This window comes from Zonotrichia albicollis, chromosome 6, assembly GCF_047830755.1.
Source record: "Zonotrichia albicollis isolate bZonAlb1 chromosome 6, bZonAlb1.hap1, whole genome shotgun sequence".
Classification (NCBI taxonomy): Eukaryota; Metazoa; Chordata; class Aves; order Passeriformes; family Passerellidae; genus Zonotrichia; species Zonotrichia albicollis.
This window is the reverse complement of record NC_133824.1, coordinates 28,710,208-28,732,582: the sequence shown is the minus strand read 5'-3', so window position 1 is coordinate 28,732,582 and position 22,375 is coordinate 28,710,208. Positions and strand designations below refer to the sequence as shown.

General features: G+C 40.5%; 1 protein-coding gene across 10 annotated transcripts in view; it reads left to right on the top strand.

Annotated features, from left to right (window-relative positions):
• DPF3 (double PHD fingers 3) overlaps positions 1-22,375 on the top strand; it is a 189,372-nt gene that overhangs the window by 148,944 nt on the left and 18,053 nt on the right. For 3 of the 10 annotated variants that reach the window (XR_012580823.1, XR_012580822.1, XR_012580820.1), the window contains 2 exons: positions 2,168-3,587; positions 8,261-10,364. The exons of 6 other annotated variants lie outside the window; for them this stretch is intronic. Coding sequence is in view for 1 of the 4 variants with exons in the window: in XM_074542918.1 (XP_074399019.1) it covers positions 8,261-8,340 (80 nt within the window). In the remaining 3 variants the exon portion in view is untranslated. Of the gene's footprint in view, positions 1-2,167; positions 3,588-8,260; positions 10,365-22,375 lie in introns of those variants that run through there. One more of the 10 variants, XM_074542918.1, reaches the window with a different exon arrangement.

Here is a 22,375-nt window from a genome sequence, read left to right as displayed (position 1 = left end):
TTTTTCATTTTATTTTCTTTCTCTTTTTTCTTTTTGGACAATATTATACCAGCTGAACAGTTATTTATAGCTCACAAAGGAAGTAGTGGTGGTGGTAGAGGGAATTGGGAGACCTTAAACAACTGCATATTCCAGCATTGGTCCACGTTTCCACTTGTGATATTTTTGTTTTGTGATACTAGTGGTAATAAGATGGTGATATAGAAATCTGAAAACCAAGGAGGCCTTGAAACTCAGTATGAATGCTGCTCCTTCTGTACTGTAGTCACTGAAAGATGTCTGTTGCTTCATGGCTGAAATGTGATGTGGAATGTTCTCATGCCAAGGAAATGGCCTTTTTATGCTCCTGCTGAAATTCATAGTAAGCCTACTACCACATTCAATGGGAGAATGATTAGACTCTCACTGAAATTGCCTTCTGCAGTTGTTGTGACCTCTGAAGACATTCTGAAATTACACTGGTCACCAGACAATCAATGGCAACCCCTTTGGTTTTCTCCAGGGGCATCCTTACGAATGCTGTGCAGTCAGAGACATGGACCATTTAGTGTACACGTGATTGCTTCTACTAACTAATGGGGAAAGTCCATGGAGTCTGTGGTGCCATCTTGGAAGATTACTGCCCTTTGCCTTGATTGTTATATTTCAATATAACTAATTTCAGCATCCTGATATGGCACAATGAGATGGAGCCATATTTTATTGCTACTTAAACATTGTTATGGTGGTTATATCAGAATCCAAATACATTAATTCCCTTGATTCCTTAGTGTGATAGAACAAGTAGATCAGCCTGTAGCCTAAACTGTGCCAAATCAGTTCCATTAAATGCTATCCTTGTACAAATTCTGACCCACTTGGGTCATTCATAGGGTCTGCAATGCTGTGACTGATGTGTGATGAAAGTGATTAAGGTATAACCACACACTAATCTCTAAACTAAAACAATGAAACCTCTTTGGTGGCTGCCATCTTTCTCTTTTATAATAATATTACACTGAAAGAGAGGTCATGGAAATTATATTGCTTCTTCTGTTCACAAAGTCAGTAAAATCACATTTCTACAATATGGTTTATCTGCCAATTATTTTGTTATATCCATTTTCTTTTTTGTGAACAAGACTTACTTCTTTCTGTTTCAAGCAATGCAGTGTACTTGTTATCTGGCTGATTCCTGTAGCTGGAGCAGGGACCCAACTGTTGGTTGCCTAAGTACATGCTACTGTTTGTGAATAACAAAATAGCTGTTCCCTAAAATCTCACACTTGAATTTTGTTGGGGCACAAGAGATATCTTTTTCTCTACCATCCCTAAAGAAGGAATTTGAAGGTCATACTATTAATCACATAAAAAGTTTGTCTGTGAGAGAAAACAAACCTCAATTTCACAGATTTCAGCATTTGACTTCTCTTTTTAGGAGTCTTCTTATGGTTGTTGTTGCCATTATTGGTATTGCGTGGAGAATTTCCTGTTCCATCTTGAAAATTTGATTGACTCACACAAATTTGAACTTTCCAGTGTTTCCCAAGATGGGATACTTCTCAGTTGTTTTAGTTGTTGAACTGTATATATTAGTTTTGGGGTTTTTTTTATTTTTGAAGGATGTGCCATGACATTTGTATTAAAGTATTGGTTTAGATTACTTTCACTTAGTCTTCAAAATGTATTTAATTTTGTCTACAGAGGAGGTTCTTTAGAATCAGGTGAAGAATGGGGATAAAAAGTAGTCCTGAGGCTGATGAGGTATCTAGTGGTTTACATCTCCGTAGCAGAACATTTGTGACTGTCGATGCCATTGTGCTTAGATCTAACAGTGTCTCATTACTTACATGGTCTAAAAATATTTTAAAATTTATCTAAGTAATCATGAGGAAATATTTTACTGTCTTTTGAAGAGAGGAAAACATGATTAACCCTTTCGCTGCTGTAGCTATGGGCACCTGTGGCGTTTGTAGATTTTTTCTTGGAAAGAGAAACTGATCCTTTGTTATTTTTCTTACTGCAGTTCTACCTTTGCTATGTTGTTGGGGTGCACGGGCACATACAAGCACACACCTATGAGCTTGATAGTCTGACTTGCTTAATGATAATGAAAATGATGAAAAAAATGATGATGATGATGCCTTTTGCTTAACCCATGTGCTGATATATTCATCATACATGTCAGCTCATTTGGGAAGAGAAGGCAGGAGGGACGAAGCAGCGCCAGCACGCACTACGGAGGACTTGTTCGGTTCCACGTCAGAAAGCGACACCTCGACCTTTCATGGCTTTGACGAGGACGATGCAGAAGAGCCTCTCTTGAGCCGAGGAGGTGGCTGTGGTGGCAGGTCTCCCTCTGCAGACAAAAAGGGCGGCTGCTAAAATAACTAAAAAGACACAGAAACTCTGAGCTGTCCTTTTCACTACTAAGATTATTATTACATTTTTCATTTTTTAGGTCCTCTTGGGTTTTTGGTTGGTTGGTTTTTTCCCTCCTCCTCCCCCTTTTTTTTTTGGTTTTTTTTTGTTTTTTGTCATTTTTGTTATGTTTTCCCTGTGGGGGTGTACACTGAAAGCACAAGCATTTAAAGCTCTTGACAACTACTTTGAAGAGACAGAAGGTTTTTGATTTTCCTGTTTTGGTTTTTTTCTTTCTCTTTTTTTTTTCACTTTAATTTGGTTTTATCACATCTCCCCTCCTTCTCTTTCTCTTTGGAAACATAAAAAGTGGATTTAATATTTTTTTTAATAGTGAGCAGAGTTGATTTTCTTGTCTTTTAATATATATATATCAGCAAACCACAAAAAATACAGATGGGTTGGAGAACAGAAAGTAAACCCAAATAGGTTTTTTTTAATTATTATTATTATTTATATATTCTATGTATTATTAGAAAAAAACTACTTTTTAAATAAAAATAGAAAAAAACCAACAAAAAAGCAATGGATGTCTACTTGGTAATAGAACTGTTTCTAGAGAACCACTGTGGGCGGACTCTATCAGGGGACAAGGAAACCCTTGATGTGATGGCATCTGCATCTTGAGATTTTGCACTTACTGTAGCATGTGAAGTCTGGCTCTTACATCTGCTGCGTTACAGCCTGAAAATACAAGCAGCACCATCGAAGACCACGGCCTTGGGGAACACATTTCCATCTCCTTTGGACACCTTTACACTCAATAAATCTCCTCTCTGCATCCCTTCATGTCTTCCCCACACTGTTCCACTTTTTTTTACTTTTCCTTCACCCTTCACTTGATGGACAGCAATTTCCAAGCATAGAGGTGGAATATGAATGGCAAGTCATATACATCACAGAAAAAAACAAAAGGAGGAGCAGAATCCTGGAAGAAATGACATGGAAAAATACCTCACCTATTCTTTTCTTTCAATTTTTAAATTTCAATTCACAGCATTTTTTCCTGTGTTGCCCTCGTTTTCTCTCTGTAGTGTCTCACAAGACACTTTATTTGCTTTTTAATGGCTTCTTTTGAAATAAACCAAAGCAATACTAATTAAAGTTCCAAGGGCAATGGAGAAGAGAGTGACTCCCTTCCCAGCGACTTTCCCAGAAAGGAGGAAACATGCAGCAGGATTTGAAAGGTATGTCCAAGCTGAAATGTCTTTCACTCAATTGTGAAATTTCTTGCCCTGGCTTTTCAGCAGACCCCTGACTGAGCTTTGTTGTTGCAGCAAGTCCCATGGATTAAATTGTATTATACATATGGGCCACATTCATGCCCCTGGTGAAACTAATGGAAGTTCTGTGAGAGCAGGATCCACACTTGCGTACAGTCAGAAATGATGCAAAAGGAGTCAGTGTGTAGTTATGTTTTGCTGTCCTAGTGCAGGCAAAGATCTCCCTGGAGCAGGGGCAAGGTTAAGTTTTAAAGATCTATTTTTACTGATGTACATAATGCAAACAGGGTGAAATCGTGACCTGATTAAGAGCAAAGGCAAAACAGACATTTCTCTGGACAGTGCCTAATCCTTAAACTGTAGGTGTGTGTTATTGATACCAGAGTAAAAGTCTTAGCCTTGCAATAAGGAGTTTGGATATGTACAATGAAACAAGCCAGACCAAATGGACCCCGTTTTTCCTGCTTCTTTGCTAGGGTAGTCTGTCTGTGAGAGCAATTTTAACTCCCTCCTCCACCTTCCAACCTTGTAGAAAAAAGAGAAATAATTCAGTCTCTTGATTTTTTTATTGTTCTCTTTAGACATGAAATGAGCAGTGGCTAAATTCTGCTTTTAGGTATACAGGCATAAATCCAGAATATAAGCTAACTGATGTCTAGATTATATTAATAATCCACCTTCAGGATGCTGTTAGAAAACATTAGAAACTCCTCAGTATGTGTACATCAAAGGCCAGAGCCATGCACACTTGCCAGGAGAGAGCCTTTTTTAAGGTTTCCCCATTTTGATAATTCTTTTCTGTGTTGCTCCTGATTTATTGTAATCAATCAAGTGTCAAATCAATTATATTTTGACATAATGCTGTCAATGAGAACTGTACTTCAACAATTGATTTCTTCCACAACCAGTCCTTTTTTTCATCCGAAATAGTGCAAGATAAATAGATAATATTTTGCTACTCTGCTGTATTTACTAAAGCTCAGTCCTTACAGCACCTGAATTAGGTAGCTGCAACCTACCCAAGTACATTTTTCAGAAGAACTCCCATCACTCTATAAACTGCAGAACAGGCATACTCTAAATGGAGTTTTTCCAAGTGGAGTCCTTAACATTGTCTTTTGTGAACCATGCCTAACGCATTGTGGGCTCTTTTGGAATACAAACAATAATCAGATGCCCATAATTCATTAAGTCTTGAATTAGTTTCACAAATGCAGTTACTATAACAATGCATACAGTCTTAATCCCTTTGCAACTAAACCACCCATCTTTGTGACAACTGAGTAGCACAGTACCCTCAGAAAGAAGTCACAACAGCTCATGAAGTGTATAAAAATTGCAGACTGACATTTATTACAGATAGCATAGAAAATATCCTCACAGTTATTTATATCATTACTGTGTATATGGATGCTCACTCATTCAATACAGTCCTAAAAGACCAAGTAAGATAACATTAATTCATTTTTATGTAGTGAGAGTAGTTCTTGAATTCCTCAAGATGCCTTATGAGATTGAGATAACCAACATGAGTTTAGTCCAGCAGGATGAGCAGTATGGTGCTGACTGTAGGAAGGCTTTAATCTTAGTGAGGAAATTAGGACATAGAGTTGGAAGCTAAAAGAGTACTTGTTTAAGCTAGGTTGTAAAGTAGAGTTAATGGTGAATATGGCATGGAGTGATAATATGGAAATAAAATATTCTCAGGATATGTAGTGCTGGAGTGAAGGCTGGGAAGAGGGAAAGAAGGTTGGTAGTTCCTGAGCTGAAGGAAGATGAAAGCAAAGCAAAGGGGCTGCTGCGCAAGACCCTCTCATGAGGGGAAGATGACAATGTTAATTAGGCAGAAAATATATAGGAGAATGTTTCATAAGTGAAATTAAAAAAAAAAAAAGAAAAAAGAAAGGACTCTGACACTAGCATAACCAACTCAGAAATGAGAGAACTGCACAGTGTCAATTGTATCTTAAAGGGCACATAGATCCCAAACCAAACTAGGGAGGCATAAAAAAAGTTTGCAGTGTGAATTCTGTTTTGTAATTAAACATTTATCTTTGAAATCAGAATGAATTGTGATGCTCTTTATTCCCCAGTGATTTCAGCAATTCAATGAAACTTTCTGTTCTTCATAAATTCTTCAAAGGTGTAGTCCTTCAACTAATTACAACCCTGGCTATCCCAGTTCTCCAGTTCTCATCTTCCAGATGTCCTTATTACAGGAAGGTTGGCACAAGGCTTTCCAAAGAGTATCCTGAAACACATGTTCCAAACAAACCACATACCCAAATAAGACAAACCCAATGTGAAATGTGAACAAAGGGGTATTTCATTTCAGGCCCTCAATGCAGACTTTTCTATGTTAAATAATGTAAGCTGTCTCCTCAGGCACCTTTCCACTGCTCCATACTAAAGGATCTTAGAAAACACATATAGTTTCTGGAGTCATCCTCTGCTAACTCTGATTCACAGATGGGAGCAGGAGAATGAAGGAAGTGGCATGTTGCTTAAGCAACTGATAGGGGAGAAGAAAGGCTACATGGAGTGGGCACTGATCCCTAGCCTATTCCCTTTTGAAGCATTTAATTACTTGAAATTTTAGCAGGGACAGACCTCAGCTCTTCCATGAAAACAGTATAAAATTTCAAGCATGATAATATACATTGAGAAAATTTAAAGCAAATACAAGATTCTGGCATAGAAGTTAAAAAGTAAAAGGAGAAATGGGCATGTGGTGGAAGAGGAACTGAAATCTAACTTGCTTCACTTTGCATCTCTTCCCTTCACCCAGACACCCCCCAGTTTTATGGGCTATATTTTTATTTATTGAATATGTAATGGTGCTTGGAATAACATCGTATATATGTGGTAAGGTCATAAATGATGAGCCTAGGCTGCTGAAACAAGGGCCAGAGAGAACTCTACCACTGACTTCAGAAGGATTACCACTGGGCTTTCTTAGCTATTGCTTTTATTGAATGAAACCTCTCTATTAATATGCTTGCTGGTATGGTGTAGACAAGCTCTGAGATGGTCATTTGTTTCAGCAGAATGTGTTATTAGAGTCCCCTCCCCGCATTGTTTTGCCTTTGAGCTTTTACATTAGTTATTCATTTTGAGTTCCATTTTGCCATGTTAGAGACCTCAGCTTAGGCTCTTGATTGAAGACAGAGACTCAGTTTGCTGCCTGCTGCTGCATGGAGAAAACAAGAACTGCACCCAGAGAGTCAGAGTCCAGACAGTGCTGGGGCACCACTGTGTTCTCTCATGCCCACTTTGCCTTTCTTTGGTTAATTCTTGCAATGATATTTTGAGATGGGCCCTAAAATAATAGTTCAAATACTATAAAACTATGGAGCTTTCAAATCCTGGCTCTTTGTGCAATTTGCCTCCTCCCCATGGCAAGCAGTTTTAGTGAATCAAATCCTCAAGCAAACATTGTATTGACCCCACTGGGAGTCATCTTATTTTAAAAACTGCAAAATATGCCCAGTGTGTTTTGTGTTGCTACAGACGTAGATGTTTCCAATAAACACCCATTTCATATTATCTTTCTTTTTTCTTATTTATATGAAATTTGTAGCTATAAGTAAAAGTATGAGGCACATGCATGAGTTCATACTCACACAGGGTTATTTTGACAAACCTCTGAGTGCAGGAATTCAGCTGGGATGAGTTTTTGCTGACTAAGCCATTACAATAAACTCTATCAATCTTTGTTCTCTTTGCCAGATATCTACCAGTGTTGAAAAAAACCCCAACCTTTATAAATACCATACAATACTGAAATTGTGTCAGAACTATTTTGATGTCCCTGTCTGTATTTCCACAAATGCTAAGTTGCCAATTTCAGAGAAGAAAAGTGGCAATAACATTTAGGACAAAACCCAGCTCTTGGGATTTCCAGGCCTGATAGCTCTGTTAAGAAGATGCTGCCAGTTCATATCTATGACTTAGTCTTTTGGTGTCTGGCAGTTCCTAAGATTTTGGACCTTTATGTAGTCTAGAACTGATATGAGACATGTGGGAAGATATGGGAAGAGGCACTTGCATTTGTGAAAATAGAGATGATTTTATTTGCTATCTAATCCTGCTTAGGATCTTAGCAGTATGTAACTTAGTCAATTCATGGAATAAATGCAATGAAAAATGCAATCTTTCATTCTTTCCAGAAGTTATTGCATTACTGTCACCCCATGTGTATTGTTTAGACTTCTGAAAATGTCTTTTGTGCCATGCTGTATATGCTTGTGGCTCCCTACAAATAATTAGTAATAGAGGAAGGTAATTAGGGCAGGATTTCATAAGCAAAGGTCTTAACCTCTACTGAAGACACAGCTCTCTAAGCTGAATGATGAAGGTTATTAAATAATGTTCCTGAGAAGAAAGATTGACAGTGTGCAGTGCCTTTCTTGTCAATATGCTTTTTCTTATCCTATTTGTTTGCTTTGTGTTCATTTATGGCTTCCACAGTCAGTTGAAACTGAGTCTGTTGAGCTATATTTTCAAGGAACGAGAATTCAAGCAATGTTGGAAGTTTGGTTTGTGCTGTTTCTGGTTTTTTTTTTTCTGAACATGTGCTTTTTTTTTGTCTGCTTGAGTTTGTTTAGTTTTACTTTGTATTGCCTTTTCCTCTGCAGTCAGCCCTGCCCTCGTGGATTCCAGCAGCCTTCAAGCAAAACATTTCAGAAGAAGACCGAGAGAAGCCAGGATGCTTTGATACGTCTTTCCTTGCCCTGAGTCTTCTGTACCTGAGTTCCATCTGGCACAGGAGTCTGGACTGTGGGAAGTTGCCTGCCAACTGTTGAGAGAAGTTCTGGGGATGCCCTAAGCTGGTGCAATACAAAGAAGTTTTTTGAAGTCTTGATTTCACTTTCTTTTAAGTGTGTGTATAAACCCAGGTCAGACTGGAATTGATCTACAGTAGAACTGACTGAAAAACAAACAAACTGAAAAAGACAACTATTTTATTTATTTCGATATTTAAGAAAGAAGTGCTGAAGTTGCACAGTATTTTTGTTTGAAATACATTTTACTTCAAATTTTAAATGCAATTTTGTGAAGACATGAAATTTTAAAAAGCACTTACTGTAAAATAAAGACTGAATATTTACTTTAAGGAAAAAACCTTTTTTTAAATAATGAAAATAAAGGTCAACTCTGCTCTCTCTCTTACTTTAAAGAAGCCATTCATACATGTGCTGAGTATCTTTGTTTTTTGAAAATTGGATGTGGTAAGTGAAGATTGTTCTGATTTATTTTCTTTTTAATATTATCCTGTTAGATGCTTAAAATCTACTTTGCTGTACTGTGTTTGGCACAGAAACTGTTGGAGTAGCAAAGACCAGGCTCAGTGATTGAATTTCTTTGTTACCAGATTTTGTGTCCATTTCAAAGGACTGTCCTCCCAGTAGGATTGATCTGTCTCTTCTGCATGGCAGAAGAGGTTTGCTCTTGAGCAACGCTCTGAAATACTTCTGCTGAAAGAGGGCTTTGAGAATTGAAAACAACTCTGATCATTTTTGTATTATTTTTTACTTTGGTAATTCCAGAGCTGATTTTGAGTTGGTTGTAAGGGAAGTATCTAAATGCTAGGTGCCCTTGACATGGATCTAGGTGTCAAGAATGATGTCATATGTAGAAAACTTGTGTATTTCAGCCTTTTCTGAACTGGTAGTGGACTCTGAAAAGCATACAGGTGCAACCACACGTCTGCAATAAGCGACAGGGGTTACTATGCAGGAGAAAAATACGAGTTCCCACAGCTGCAATCCTAAGTAGTCCCGTGAGGCAGCAGGGAGGGATGGTCACATCCCAACTTCTGAATCATTAGGCATTGTCCCAGTGAAAAAGGAGGGTTTTGTTGGCCAGATCTACTCGCAGTGGATAGCACAGGTCTGCTCATTGTCTTGTGTGACGAGGTCTAGGAGAGATGCAAGATAGCCTTGTGTCCTAGGAGAAGAGGATTGGACTTGGCTCTGTCTTGCACCCCTGCTACAGAGGAGAAGCAAACTGAGGGCAAAGCACACCAACAGTTATTGGGATTGACCCTCAGGGTTTCAGCAGACAAAAATATAATGTGGCTTATGTTGTCTTTCAGAATGGAAAAACTATGTCTACAAAAATGCACGTTGACTAGGTGAAGCTGACAGAAAACCTGATACTGTTTTGTGTTTCCTGCACATCTAGAACACAAGCTCACCTCATTGAGAGGTTTCCATGTATCAGCAGCAGCAGATTTTTTAGTCTTCTCCCTCTCCCTTTTCCCACTTCTTCCCAGATTAAAACATAAAGTCAAAAATAACCATGTAAGTTAGTCCTGCTCAAACTGAATTAAATGACAATTTGTGTCCTAATTGGGCTCTTTAGCAGGATGGGTTTGCTTTGCTTATGTTGTTGATTTCTAAACATGCAGTGGGGAACTGCCTCTACAGAAAAAAAAAAAAAAAAATTTCATCACAATATAAGACGCACAACTGTAATGAAGATTTGAAAACTGTAGGGTCTGTGTTCAGTTTGTGTAATATTTCTTCCAAATAAAAGTTCTGCTTTTAGCATCCCTACTGTATATTCCTCTGTAAATATTACTTTCCCAAAGCAATTCCACAACGTCTTTTTTAGTGCAAATAATCTTCTTTTAAAAAGACATTGTTGAGTAACATATATGTACATTTACTTTTCTAAGTTCTCCATTGTTTATAATACTCTCTTTGAAGCTTAAAATAAAACTGCCTCCTCTATTGATTTTGTTTCCCTTTTCCATTTTGTAAATTATGACTTTTGTCCCCGGATTTTGTTTTGTACTTCCTAATGAACCATGGCATTAACCAAGAATAATCTTAATTTTTCTCTTTTACTTTCTCTTCCACATTCATTGGACTGCAGAAAATGGTCCTGTTGCTTGCTATAGAGAAGGTAGGCAGGAAATAAAAAAGTGTTTCTGTATAGGGCTCATTATAATAGTCTTTTCTATCCTTTGGTGATAATAGAGGATCTTCCTAAATGTGTTTGTATTTTAGTAGCCTTCTTTATGAGATTAGTAGAATTGCATTAAGGTGGTCTGGAGTCAAGAGGTGGAGTCTAAGCAAAATGTAGCTGTTTGCATAGATTTTAGTGACATTGCCTTAAGGAGTCTTGCCCCTACCTATGCCAGTTTCCAGTCCAGCGACTGGAGTAACTGGAAGATGTGATGCCCTTTGCATTTCACAGTGCTGGCATGAACCTTCCCTTTCCCCTTACATGTATTAGATTAATGATAGAGAAAGAGGAAATACTGTTTTAGATTAGATGCTATCTTTTTAGGAGACTCTGTGTGTGACCTCTTCCCTAATGTGTCATTTTTTATAAAGCTCTGTTTTACAGATGGGCTCCTACCTGTCTGATTCTTAACATGTGTGTGACAGACTGTGTGCCTTTGTGGCAGATAATTAACTACTAACAGGGAGGGAGGGAGGGAGGGAGAGAGGGAGGAAGGAAGGAAGGAAGGAAGGAAGGAAGGAAGGAAGGAAGGAAGGAAGGAAGGAAGGAAGGAAGGAAGGAAGGAAGGAAACTGCTTGTGCCACCAGTGCACTAGGTCATCTGCCATTGAACATCCATTGCCATTTTCATTGTCCTCAGTGTGATGATGCAGAGTGCAGTGTCAGACATTTTTGCTAAGGTAGCCAGGAGTGAACATGCATGTTGAAATTGGCCTTTATGGATGTCTGTCAACACCTGGTTGAGATGAATGGGATCCTTCCCACCACAGCAGAGCTGTTGTTATAGGCTGTCAGAGTCCAAGGAATGTCTCCACATAAGTCTTATTACTTTGAATATTTTTGTGCCTTTTTATTTTCTTTTCTCTTTTTCTTTCTATTTTTGTTTTAAAGCCACAGGTTTGGATTTAGAAATGTTAAAGAAAAAATTTAGTTTTGGAGAAACAGAATCTGAACACATAAGCCCAGGGACAGGTTTATGCTGACATAGATAGATCTTATTTTCTTATTTGGAGAATGGCTCTTGCCATTGAGAGTGAGGGATGGCAGCAGGAGGGACTAAAAGTGTCCTTCAGCACTGCAGCAGTCAATGGGTGCTCCCAAAGCTGTATTTCCCTGGACTGAGATTGAGCTGAAGGCTGGCAAGTCTGAAGGCTGGAATCCTGTTTTCTCTGGGTGGAGTGAAAACAGTATCAGCTAAGTTGCTTTGGCCTGAACTAGAATATTGCACTGGTTTAAGATTTATTCCAAATTTTTGCCTACAATCAGAAAAAAGAAAATCTGATTAAATTTGCATTTTGGATTTGTAAGCCCTACTTGTATTTAAATCCATCAGCCTATAGATGATAAAGAAAACCCATAACACTTTCTTTCTAAACCCAAGCTTTTAATTCTCATTAGCAATGGCATAGACTTCTCTGTACCCCATCCCATCCCCGGTGTTGAAGGTGGATGAGTAAGACCTCAACTACATCAGGCATGCATCGCAGAGCACATAAGCAATGACTACTGGGCTGGGTGTGTCCAAATTGTGACTTGATGTTTTTAAGACCTCTATTATCCCTTGGAAATTGTTGTATAAAGATTGTATTGTTTGCTGCACTAAAGCTGGACATTTGCCATAGTTAAGCCCTAACTTTGATTTTAATGACATGATATGAGAGCCATCCATCTGTGGCACCTCACCAGAATATTTTGAAGACCTAACTACATTGTCTGCTGTTTCAACAAATGCTCTTGCAGTGCCTGTTAGAAACTTCTACTATCACATCTGTCATTTCATGATGTTTTGTCTTTGCAGCTTGTAACTCTGCATGATTCCATGGGGGGTGAACCATGGTGGGAGAAGGATGGCATTTACCTTCATGAAAGCACAGATTTCTGGAGCATGGTGTTGTGGCTGATAATGTCATCCACAATTAGAAACAGGTTTGCTTAATTTTGCCTGAGGCAGCTGTGGTAACTTTAAATGATGTACAAGCCAACCATGGCACTGCTAAGGAAAGGGGAACATGATTTAAACACTGAAGCTGGCCAGTGGGCTAAAGCTTTTGGAACTTCTGCTGCCTACCTGAGAGAGCTTGCAGAAGGTACCTTTCTTTTTTTAATTTTTTTTTCTTTTGCAACTCAGCTGATGGATGGTACCTCTTGAGTAGGAACAGACACAGCCCCCCTTCAATGTCTTGAAATTGAGTGGTTTGGGATTTTTTGGAGTAGGGCTTAATTTCTCATTGCTGGTCATCTTCTATAACCAGTTGTCAGTAATACCTAGTTTATATCTATGTTTGTATAGGTATTAAGAGTAATTTTTTATTTGGACTGAAGCCTCTTCCTATTAAATTTCATCAGTCTTTGCTGTTAAGTGTCCTTATGTCAGTAACTTCATTGTGGACTGCAAGTAGTGAATGAAGATGACCAAATTTTTCAATACAGCCTCCTTTTTTTGCAACAAAATAGAGATTTTAAGTAATACTGGAGATAGTTTTGTCAAACATCACTGCAGACTTAGCTTGCTATTTTTTATCTCTTTCTGTAGCCAAAAGCCATTAAATTCTTCATATGATGATTTCAGGAATCAGTATTGAGGCAAACTCCCCAAGGTGTGAGGAAGTCATTGGATGGGAAATAGTGGAAAGCCACCCTGTCTTTTTTTATTTTAGTGTTATTTTAGTGGTATTTTTATTTTAGTGTTAACCAGTGTGACATAGGTTTCAAATTCATGTAGCAGTTTGTGCAGTAGAGTTTGCATGGAATGGTTTTAAGTCAGTGTTGGAAAAATTAATTTTCCCTGTTGGTACACATCATAGCTGCTTCATATCAGTGCTCTGCTGGGAGTGGCTTAAATATGTTAAACAACACTAAAGTCTTTCAGCCCTTTCCCTGGGCTCAACAACTTGTTTAACAGTACACTGAATTCTGGGTCAGAAGTCTCATCCTTTGCTGGAATATCTTGACTTTGGATTCTTAAAGAGAAGGTTCCAGGACTTCTCAGATCTTTCTATATTGACTGTGTCTCCGAATGCATCTATCAGTCTAGAGGCTTAGGATAGTTTTTTAACTGTCCACAGACTCTCTCTGAATTGAATTTGCTGTTGTACTGTTCAAGCATGCAGATGGTCCAGAACTGTGTATTCCTTCATCTGGAGAAAAGGACCTTCCTCAGCTTAGGGGACTTCATTTCCCTTGCAGCCTCTTCATTAACTTCCTCTCCAAGACCCTTTCCTGACCTCCATTAAGGGTGAGATTTTACAAGTACTTAGTGAGCTGAAAGAACAGAGATAAATTTCCTAAGGACATCCACAGCCATTATATTCCTCTGTGGCTATTTACATATTTGCAGGTCTGGCGATATGTGAAGATGAATTAGTCCCCATTAGGCTCAGTGTAGCTATCACTGAGAATTGCCAGACATCTTGTGGCTGGTGAGATCCCACCTAACAAGTGAACACTGCAGGTGATGAACACCCTCAGCAACTCTTTAAAGTGAAAGGATTTGGGGTACCCAGAGCTTGGTCAAACCAACGCATAGGAGAGGATTTCCCAGCTTCCTGGCCATTGACAGAGCACTGGGCAACAGACCTGCTGGCCAATGGAGCAGCCAGTTAAAAGCAGGGTCAGAAGAGTCAGAGATTGTTGTAGTACTGTAGAAGATAATTTCTTTAATTAAATACAATAATATTCTGCTTTTGTATAGGCTTTGTTAAATTATACCTTTGGTGTTGAAAAATAGCGAGACTAATGAACTGCTTAATGAGGGACATTAGTGTCCAGTGCCATGGAACTACCTGATTTCTTGTTTGGTCTGACAAGGTATTTAGCTGCTGTAAGTGATTGGTTGTGTAGGTTAAAGCAGCACTACTCACTTGTTACAGGGTTAAGGAATGCCAGGGCTTTGACTTAACTAATCTGGGCTCGAAGGTCTGGTGAGCTCTAAGAAAAGAGATCATGGATTTTAATCATGTGGTCTTTCCACTGGAAAAAAAATACAAACCTACTTTTTTAATCTGTGTCAGCATTTTGTTGGACATTTACTCAAAAAGCCATTGAAACAACTGAACTCAAAAATACCATGGTGAGGATAAAAGATTTTGGTTTGATTCAAAATGAAACACAATTTCTCCTCAATGAAATGACCCTTTCCCATTGCCAACTGTGCACAGGCTTGAATGAAACATTTCATTTGCAACTATTTTTTCTCTTTCTTAAAAACAATTCCCTTGAGTTCTTTTGAAGCAAGGTACTGCTCCAAAATGAAAGTCCAGCTTCTTATTTGTGAGACACTGGTACAAAATGTCTCAACCTTTCTGAAAATCAGTTTTTTGCCCTGCCACCTCTTAATCCTTTCTTCCCTCCCACTTACTTTTGACTGAAACTCCTTTGTTCAAATTCACTCCTTCACTCAGATGCTTAGATCACCTTGAAGCTGCATTTTTTAGAGAGTAAACAAAGACATTTCACTCTCTCCTACCCTGCTCATACTGATGCTGTTCAGCATGTGCTTATAGCACTTACTTCCCTCTACATATTGATGTTGCTGGGAGTTTGGTGGGGAAGGAAAAACTGGCTGTCTTGTTGATGAAATCTCTATTGACACTTTAAAATTCCCAACCAAACAGGGGTTTTCACTTACAGAGAAGGGAAAAAAAACAGTGTTTTCCAGCTTCTGGCACTGCATTACAAACAATGGAGAGTGTGCATGGGGATCGCTGCCTGTTTGGCAGCTGAAAGGGATTCCTTAACAAGAGACTGAAGTACCTTGGTCCAAATTGGTCTTGTTTGTGTTGAGTGAGGCAGTTCCACTTATGTCTGAATATACAGTCACATTAACAACAGTGTAAATTATGCTTCTGTGAGAAAGACAGGCCTCTTGCATTTTCAGTATGTACACATCAATCATCAGTCATTTACCCATCATGTGCTGAATATCTTTACCTAGATGGTATGTGGTTACCTCATGCAAGAGCAATGAGGTCACTGTCTATGCAATGGCATGGTTAAGTTCTGCATAGTTAAGTTTCTTTAATATCAAAATTTAAATAATTTCTCTGGAGTTTGCCATTTGATTTGAAATTTCTGGAAACCTGCTGGCAGGGAATTACTCTAGAGTCATTCCTTAATCTTTCTAGAAAGTTAGTCCAGAGATTAGTAATACTGTCTCCTTTTCCCCTTTCCCTTCCCCAAATTAATCAGCTTGCCCTGTTTCCAAGTTTCCAAGTGTGTTTATGAGATGTCTGTTCCGTGACTCATGGGTAAAATCACCACTGGAGTTCTCCCCACAGTCCTTGGTGCTTGAGGAGGACCATATTGGTGCAGTGGGGTTGTCTTGGTGCTCTCTGAACTGACTGGGTGAGCATGGCCTGGTTTTAGTGAAGAGGTGTCCTTGTCATGGTTCGTCACCTTTATCACTCTCTCCTGCTTAATCCCAGCGGAGAAGTCCCTGTTGGAGGGCTCTGGGGCAATGACATGTCCCATCTACTGCTGCCACTGGCTCAGGTTAGACCCCCTTTGCTGGGTCAGTGTGGACGCTCTGGAATCTTTTCAAACGCTGCCTTGATACCATGAGCAGCTCTGGGCATTGCCGGGCAGCCCTGCAGGCGTGCTGCCATCTGTGGCTGTGTTAGCAGGGCAGTTTAACACGAGAGCTACTGGGAAGGGACCACGTATTTGGACAGCAAATGTGGGTTCAAGCAGGTAGCAGAGTCCTCGTTCATGTTTAAAGAGAGGGGAGGAGGGGAAGCGCTGATATCTTCTTTTATGGGGGATTTAACAAAGGCACTGTGCTTGCAGAAGGCTATTCAGGCTGCCATTTCCCTAGCATTTTAAATACCACCCCACTCCTCTCATTACAGCTGGGGATTTTGGCTCTCCCAGGGGGGAGGAGATGTTCTAAATGGGCTGCCAGGGAGGTGGATTTAATGCACTAGGAAGAGCTGGCTTCACCAAGTTAAAAAGCAAAACAAAACCCAATCCTCCATTCCTATTTTTAGTGTTTATGACCAAGTATTTTTGCTTGGTTGCTCAATTTGAAAGGGTTTAGTGAGCCTGCCAGTTGATTGAAAGCTCTGTGGTGTGTGAGCTGGCCTGGCTGGGGAGCCTGCAGTGCATAGCGACGAGGTCGGAGCTGTGCCGGAGGTTTTTTTCCACTGCAGTTTGTTAAAGGGTAACGAAAATGTCCCCGGGGCAAAGGGGATGTTGGCTTTGCAGGTTGTGGTGATTCATCTTGCCTGGATAAGCAGTCTTTCTCCCATTCCTGCATTTTCATCTCCATCTACCTCACCCCCACTCCACTGCGCAACCAAATGCAAGGCCAGCCCCTGTCCACGCAGGGGTTTCGCTGGGGGTCTCCGGCAGCAGCCCCGGGGAGCGGCACCGCCCGGCAGCATTAGCATGCAGTGCCTGTCCTCCTGCCCAGTTCATGTTCTATAAATGGGCTCATTCTCGTCATTAGGAGCGATGTCCCCGGCATATGGAGTCCGTGCGGTGCCTGCAGGCAGGTTTCCTTCCTGTTGGTGTTGGTAAGCAGCCCGAGCGCCTCCTGGCAATTAGCAGATCGTTACCCATAATGCAGCACGCAGCGATGCAGCCTGGTGGTTTCTCTGGAGGTCACTCTGACCTAATTCACCCCCAGGAATTGTACAGCGCTGGCATGACTTACCAGTGCATTAACAAGCTGATGCTTCAGTACAAGGTTATTTGAGTGCTCCCACATTATTTTTCTTCGGCAAGAACTAGCCATTTTGTCTGGCGGCCAACAGTGGTTAATAGGGGCTAGTCCGGAAGAAGAGGGGGCCGAGGGCTGTCTGGTTTTGAGATGAGCCATCGGGGCATGGGGGATCTCTTTGGCTTTAAAGCTGGGCACTGCTTCTGGCACCTCAGGTTGCAAACGCTCAGGGCTCAGTTTGCTACCTCAGTTCTGTGTTCCCACAGCGTGTTCCCAATGAAAAGAGCAGCCTGTGCCAGGTGTGCCTCAGTCCCCATGGCTCGGCTTCAGAGGGGAGGACGGAGGGATGGGCCTGTGCCCCAGATCTGCCCCAGTCCAAACCTCTGGGAGATACGAAATGGAGGTGCAGATTTCAGCCTGTCCAGGCAGTTTTGGCAGGGCTCATCCTCCCTCTGGCAAACCTGAACACAGGGCAGAGGGCCTGGCTGCAGCATCACCAGCCCAAATCTGGGTGTTCTCCAAGGGCAATGATTTGTGTGCACCAAAGTTAATAGAGACTATTAACTTTATTAACTAAACTATTATTAACGATAACTATATTAACTAAACTATTATTAGTTTTTAGAGACTTTTAAAATCTCTTAATTTATTTTCATTTCTCCCTGCTAACATATGTATGGCTGGATTGTGCATGCTGAGGAAGTGGCATACTCAGGGAGAGGCACACACAGACCTATTGCAGTAAAACTCTTTTAAAACTTTTCTCAAGGAGTTTTCCTTTAAGATATGGGGCATCTGCTATCACGGGAATGGTGTGTGGGAAGTGATTTGGCTGACAAACCATTAGGAATAACTCACTCCTGGCCTGTCCCTTTGCATGCTCCAGAGGTCACCCCTGAATCGCACCCAGCTCCTCCTGCCACCCTGTGTCACACAGAGCTACACTGCCTGGTCCAGCCCATCTCCTTGCGTGCATGTGGGTCTCTGCATGCACATTTGTGCATACTTCTTTTTGTTTATGCACATGAGTGGCCTCAGCCAAGCTTTGCTCTTCTATACCCTCTGTAACCCAGGCTCCTTATGCCAGCTGATGCTCTCAATACTTAAAATGATTTCTGAGGAAATTATGCAGCATTGTAGAGTCAAAGCTATGCCTGAGTAGAGCTGGTGAGTGGACTTTCCTCGGCAATGAAATTTTCTGGCAAGTGCCTGGAGATGAGAGGTCTTTTGGCAGGAACTTATTCCTTTGCTCCCCACGCCCTTTGGTGTTTTCATGGATAAAGAAACAGCAGGGCAGTGCAGGAGAGGGAGCTGCAAGTGCTACCTGCCTCACTCCACCATTTTATAACTTCCCCAAGATCCTTGGCCTTGCTTTCAAACACAGGTCTGTCCTGTTTTCTCCAATTACACCTGCCAGACTGCAGCTGGGGCTGAACGACCACCATTTGCACAGGGGTTTTATTTATCCCTTGGGCAAACAATTCAAGTGGGCTCTCTTGTATAAGTGTCAAATATTTGAGCAATTGCTTGTAATTTATATAAGTTCTTCCTCTGGAACTGGCAGTACTGAGAAGCAAACCACCACCCCCAGAGTGCAGCTGGCCACCAGTCCTGCTGCTAATGCAGCAGAGTGCCCCTTCTCTTTTTTGTGGACTCAGTTCTGTCCATGCTGGCCAGAACAACTGTAGGGCCAGAAAATGAAATAATAGGAACTTCTACAGCTGAGTGGTTTCAGAGATCCATCAATTATTAAAGGCATTAATTCTTCCACAATTACTGGCACGTTGTGATGACATATTAGAATAGAGGAGAGTTGGTCTCTGACCAAATCAGACCGACCAGACTCTTCAATGCAACCACTGAGTCTTTTTGGACTCACTTCTTTAGCAGAGTTGGCAGTGCTGGAACACACTGGGAGAAACAGCTAGGTTTTCTCACTTCAGCCAGGACACAGAAATTCACAGTGGTGATATTTCTTGTCCTGTCTGATAATAATAAACCCCAATGTGGTGCCTGTGAGACTTTCTTTTGGTTGTTTGTATGTTTTTCTTAAGAAGGGCCCTGTACTGAAGGAGGTGAGACAAGAGCTCTTCACCTGCAGCCTCCAACATCTACCCCTGTCTTGGCTGCCAGGAAAGCTGTTTTATTTTTCTGTAATGAAATACTCCTGCTTCTCCATATCGTAGAGACAGTGTGGCAGATGGTGCCTTGGCTCCTCACCCAGCCTTTTGAAGGCTTCTGTTCGTAAGTCCCTCCATTTGAGCAGGCCAGCATAGGTCTCTAGACTAACACCTTCACAGTGCAAGATGGGAAGGGCCAGGAAATGCCAAGAGCTCCCCAATCTCACCCCTTAGGAATGTTTGGTCTTTTTGTGAGAGTTGCAGCTTCTTTAGCCCTGGGATTCTGGCAGAGCCAAGTTCTTCAGCGTTCCTGGATAGTCTGAGTTTTTAAGGACCTTTTTTAATCCAGCTGTTGTTGACACTGTGTATCTATAAGCACAGATCTGTATCTATCTTCTTAGACAGACAAATGAAGGATGCCTTTTAAAATCATAACCATAAAATTATATCACTTATTAGAAGTAAAAGTTTCCCTTCTTTTGTACAGGTAATGGTAATAATTCTGTCAAATGATGGAAGTGGCCACAAGAGACCTTATTCAATCTTAGCAGGAGGAAATTTTGCATTTTCTTTGCATGTAAACTTCCATTATTTGGATGGGGCTCCTGTGACATAGGCCATTATATCTGTAATATGTATTTATAGTTGTTTAAAGACCTGAAAGTTTATGGAATAAATCTGATGCAATATAGCCAGGAGGCCTGTGAGTTTTCATCACGCTATTGATTAAAAAGCCCACCACTACACTGTGAAGATAATGGAAAGAATTGGAAGCTGGGTAAAAATTCCTTTTATTCTGTATAAATAATTTCACATTTGTTTTTTAATAAGAGTATTTGCTTATTTTTTCCCCCTCAAGATAATCTCTGCCTTTGTTTGAAAAAGGTTATTGATTGGATTGTTAACTTAAACACTCTGTGGCGGGTGTGACAGAGCACATGGCTGCAATTAATCTTGCAATGCAGAATCCATTATTGAAAAAGCACTAATGAGCCATTCTAAGGCCTTCACTGGTCACAGAGCAACTGGAAGCAGCAGATTGCTCCTGCCCTTTAATGTCAGTTTTGGTCTTTAGTGTTATACAGCCAGTGTAAGCAGGAGAGATTTTTGGATATTTTTAGGGTATTTATGCTAAAATTATCCTTCCCATCCACCTGCAATTGTAGCAGGTGCAGGATACAAGAAATGGTCTCTGAATGTGCTCACCTCCCCGCTCCTCTGACGAGATGTCTGGTGGACATAATGTACAATTAAAGCCAGTGGCATGTGAAACACTGATGTCACTATAAAATATGGTCTCAGTCTCAAAGTTCACATCCAGAGGAGAGTTTTGACAAAGATGAGAGAGCTTTCAAACCTGATCTACACTTTAAAATATTGTTTTAAGACAAAGGGATGAGCTGTTGAAAACCTCACTTCAAGTTTTATTGTCTCTGTCAGTTGTTTATAGCTATTGCAACATTGCAAAAGTTTAGGTAGACAATAGTTATGGTAGATTAGAAACTGTCAGTGTTAACATATTGCCTTCTCCTTCAACAGAACTGCTCCCAGGGTGTATTTTAGAGGTCTGTCTATTGACTTCGGTGACACCATAAATATGTGTTACTTCCTCCCCCAATTAGATCTGCAGAGCTGATACAGACTTGTGAGAGTGATCCAGGGTTTGCCAGGGTGGAGCCATCACCTGAAATATTAACTGGCTTTCAGCTGCAGACTCTGCTGCACACCTTAGCCCCAGCAAACGCTGTTCATCACACAATTAGGTGAAATAAGCCTGCTTCTCCATCTAAAACACATAGCAAGAAGACTGTTAGCTCTCTGACTTGGGTGCTACCGCGGTGTCCATAACTTGAATCACATTTTGGACTGCCTTGTGTGTAAAAGATAATTGTGGCCTGAATTAGCCATTTTATTTTTAAGGAAAAAAGAAAGGGAATTTGAATCTACCTGTAGTAGCTTGCCACCTGCAGCTACAGGACTTTGTCTTCAGGTATTCTGACACAGAAGGAATGCTAAGAAGTTCTGTGATACGGAGCAGGGATGGTGCTCACTGACACTGCCTCAGGAAGTCTTGAATGTGTGAATTTTCTCATAGCATGTGAAACACTAGATTTTAAACAAAAGTAGCAGGAAAAGAAAGAGATCATGAAGAAGGAGAAACCAGGGAGGAAAGGAAAAATAATTTTAATATTTTGAGTATCTAGTGGTCTGCTTGCCATATACTACAGTGCCTCACCGTGCTGATAGCATAAGTAAAAATAGTCTTTCCAATGACATTAAGCTGGGATCATGGTACCAAAAGGAATGTTGCTTAATGTGAAAGAGCATCTGACTTAGAGGCTGAAGAAAGGCATTCCTTTTGCCTTACATATGGTATAAGCCCTGGGCTAACAGAGAGCAACCAGCAGCTATGCAGACTCAACTCTTGCAGTCACAGTACTTGGAGAGAGAGCCTAATGGAGTGAATGAATTGGTATGCTCTTGCAAAATACTTATGCTTTGCTACTAGAAAGAAACCACTGTGGCCCTTGCCCTATTCCTAATTTTTCTAAGGAATACTCCCACAAGAGCCCATTTCATTTAGGCTTTTTTTCTTTTAGGCTTGTGTTAGAAAGGGAGGGTCCTCAGCTGGACTCTGCAGTGAGCAATGTGTGTGCACAGGCAAGTGAGCATGTGAGGATGTGCATGCATTTAGCTGGGATTTATTTCTGTAAGTTTGATTCCATTCTTTTGTTTCTTTTCAAATGTGACTGAAGCTATTTAAGTCTCTGACTAATTCACCTCCCTATATGAGTTGTTTTCTGTGATATATTCCAGCACTGTGCAACATTTCTGGAAGCAACTCTCTGCGGTTGGGATGCATTTCTCCCTGATATGTAGCATGGCACATTTGTTCCATTTACTGGTGTTGAAATAAGGTTTGCATTCAATGTAAATCAGATCTGGAGAAACATTTCAATGTCATGTCAGGTTCTGCTAGTTTGGTAGTATCAGAAAGTA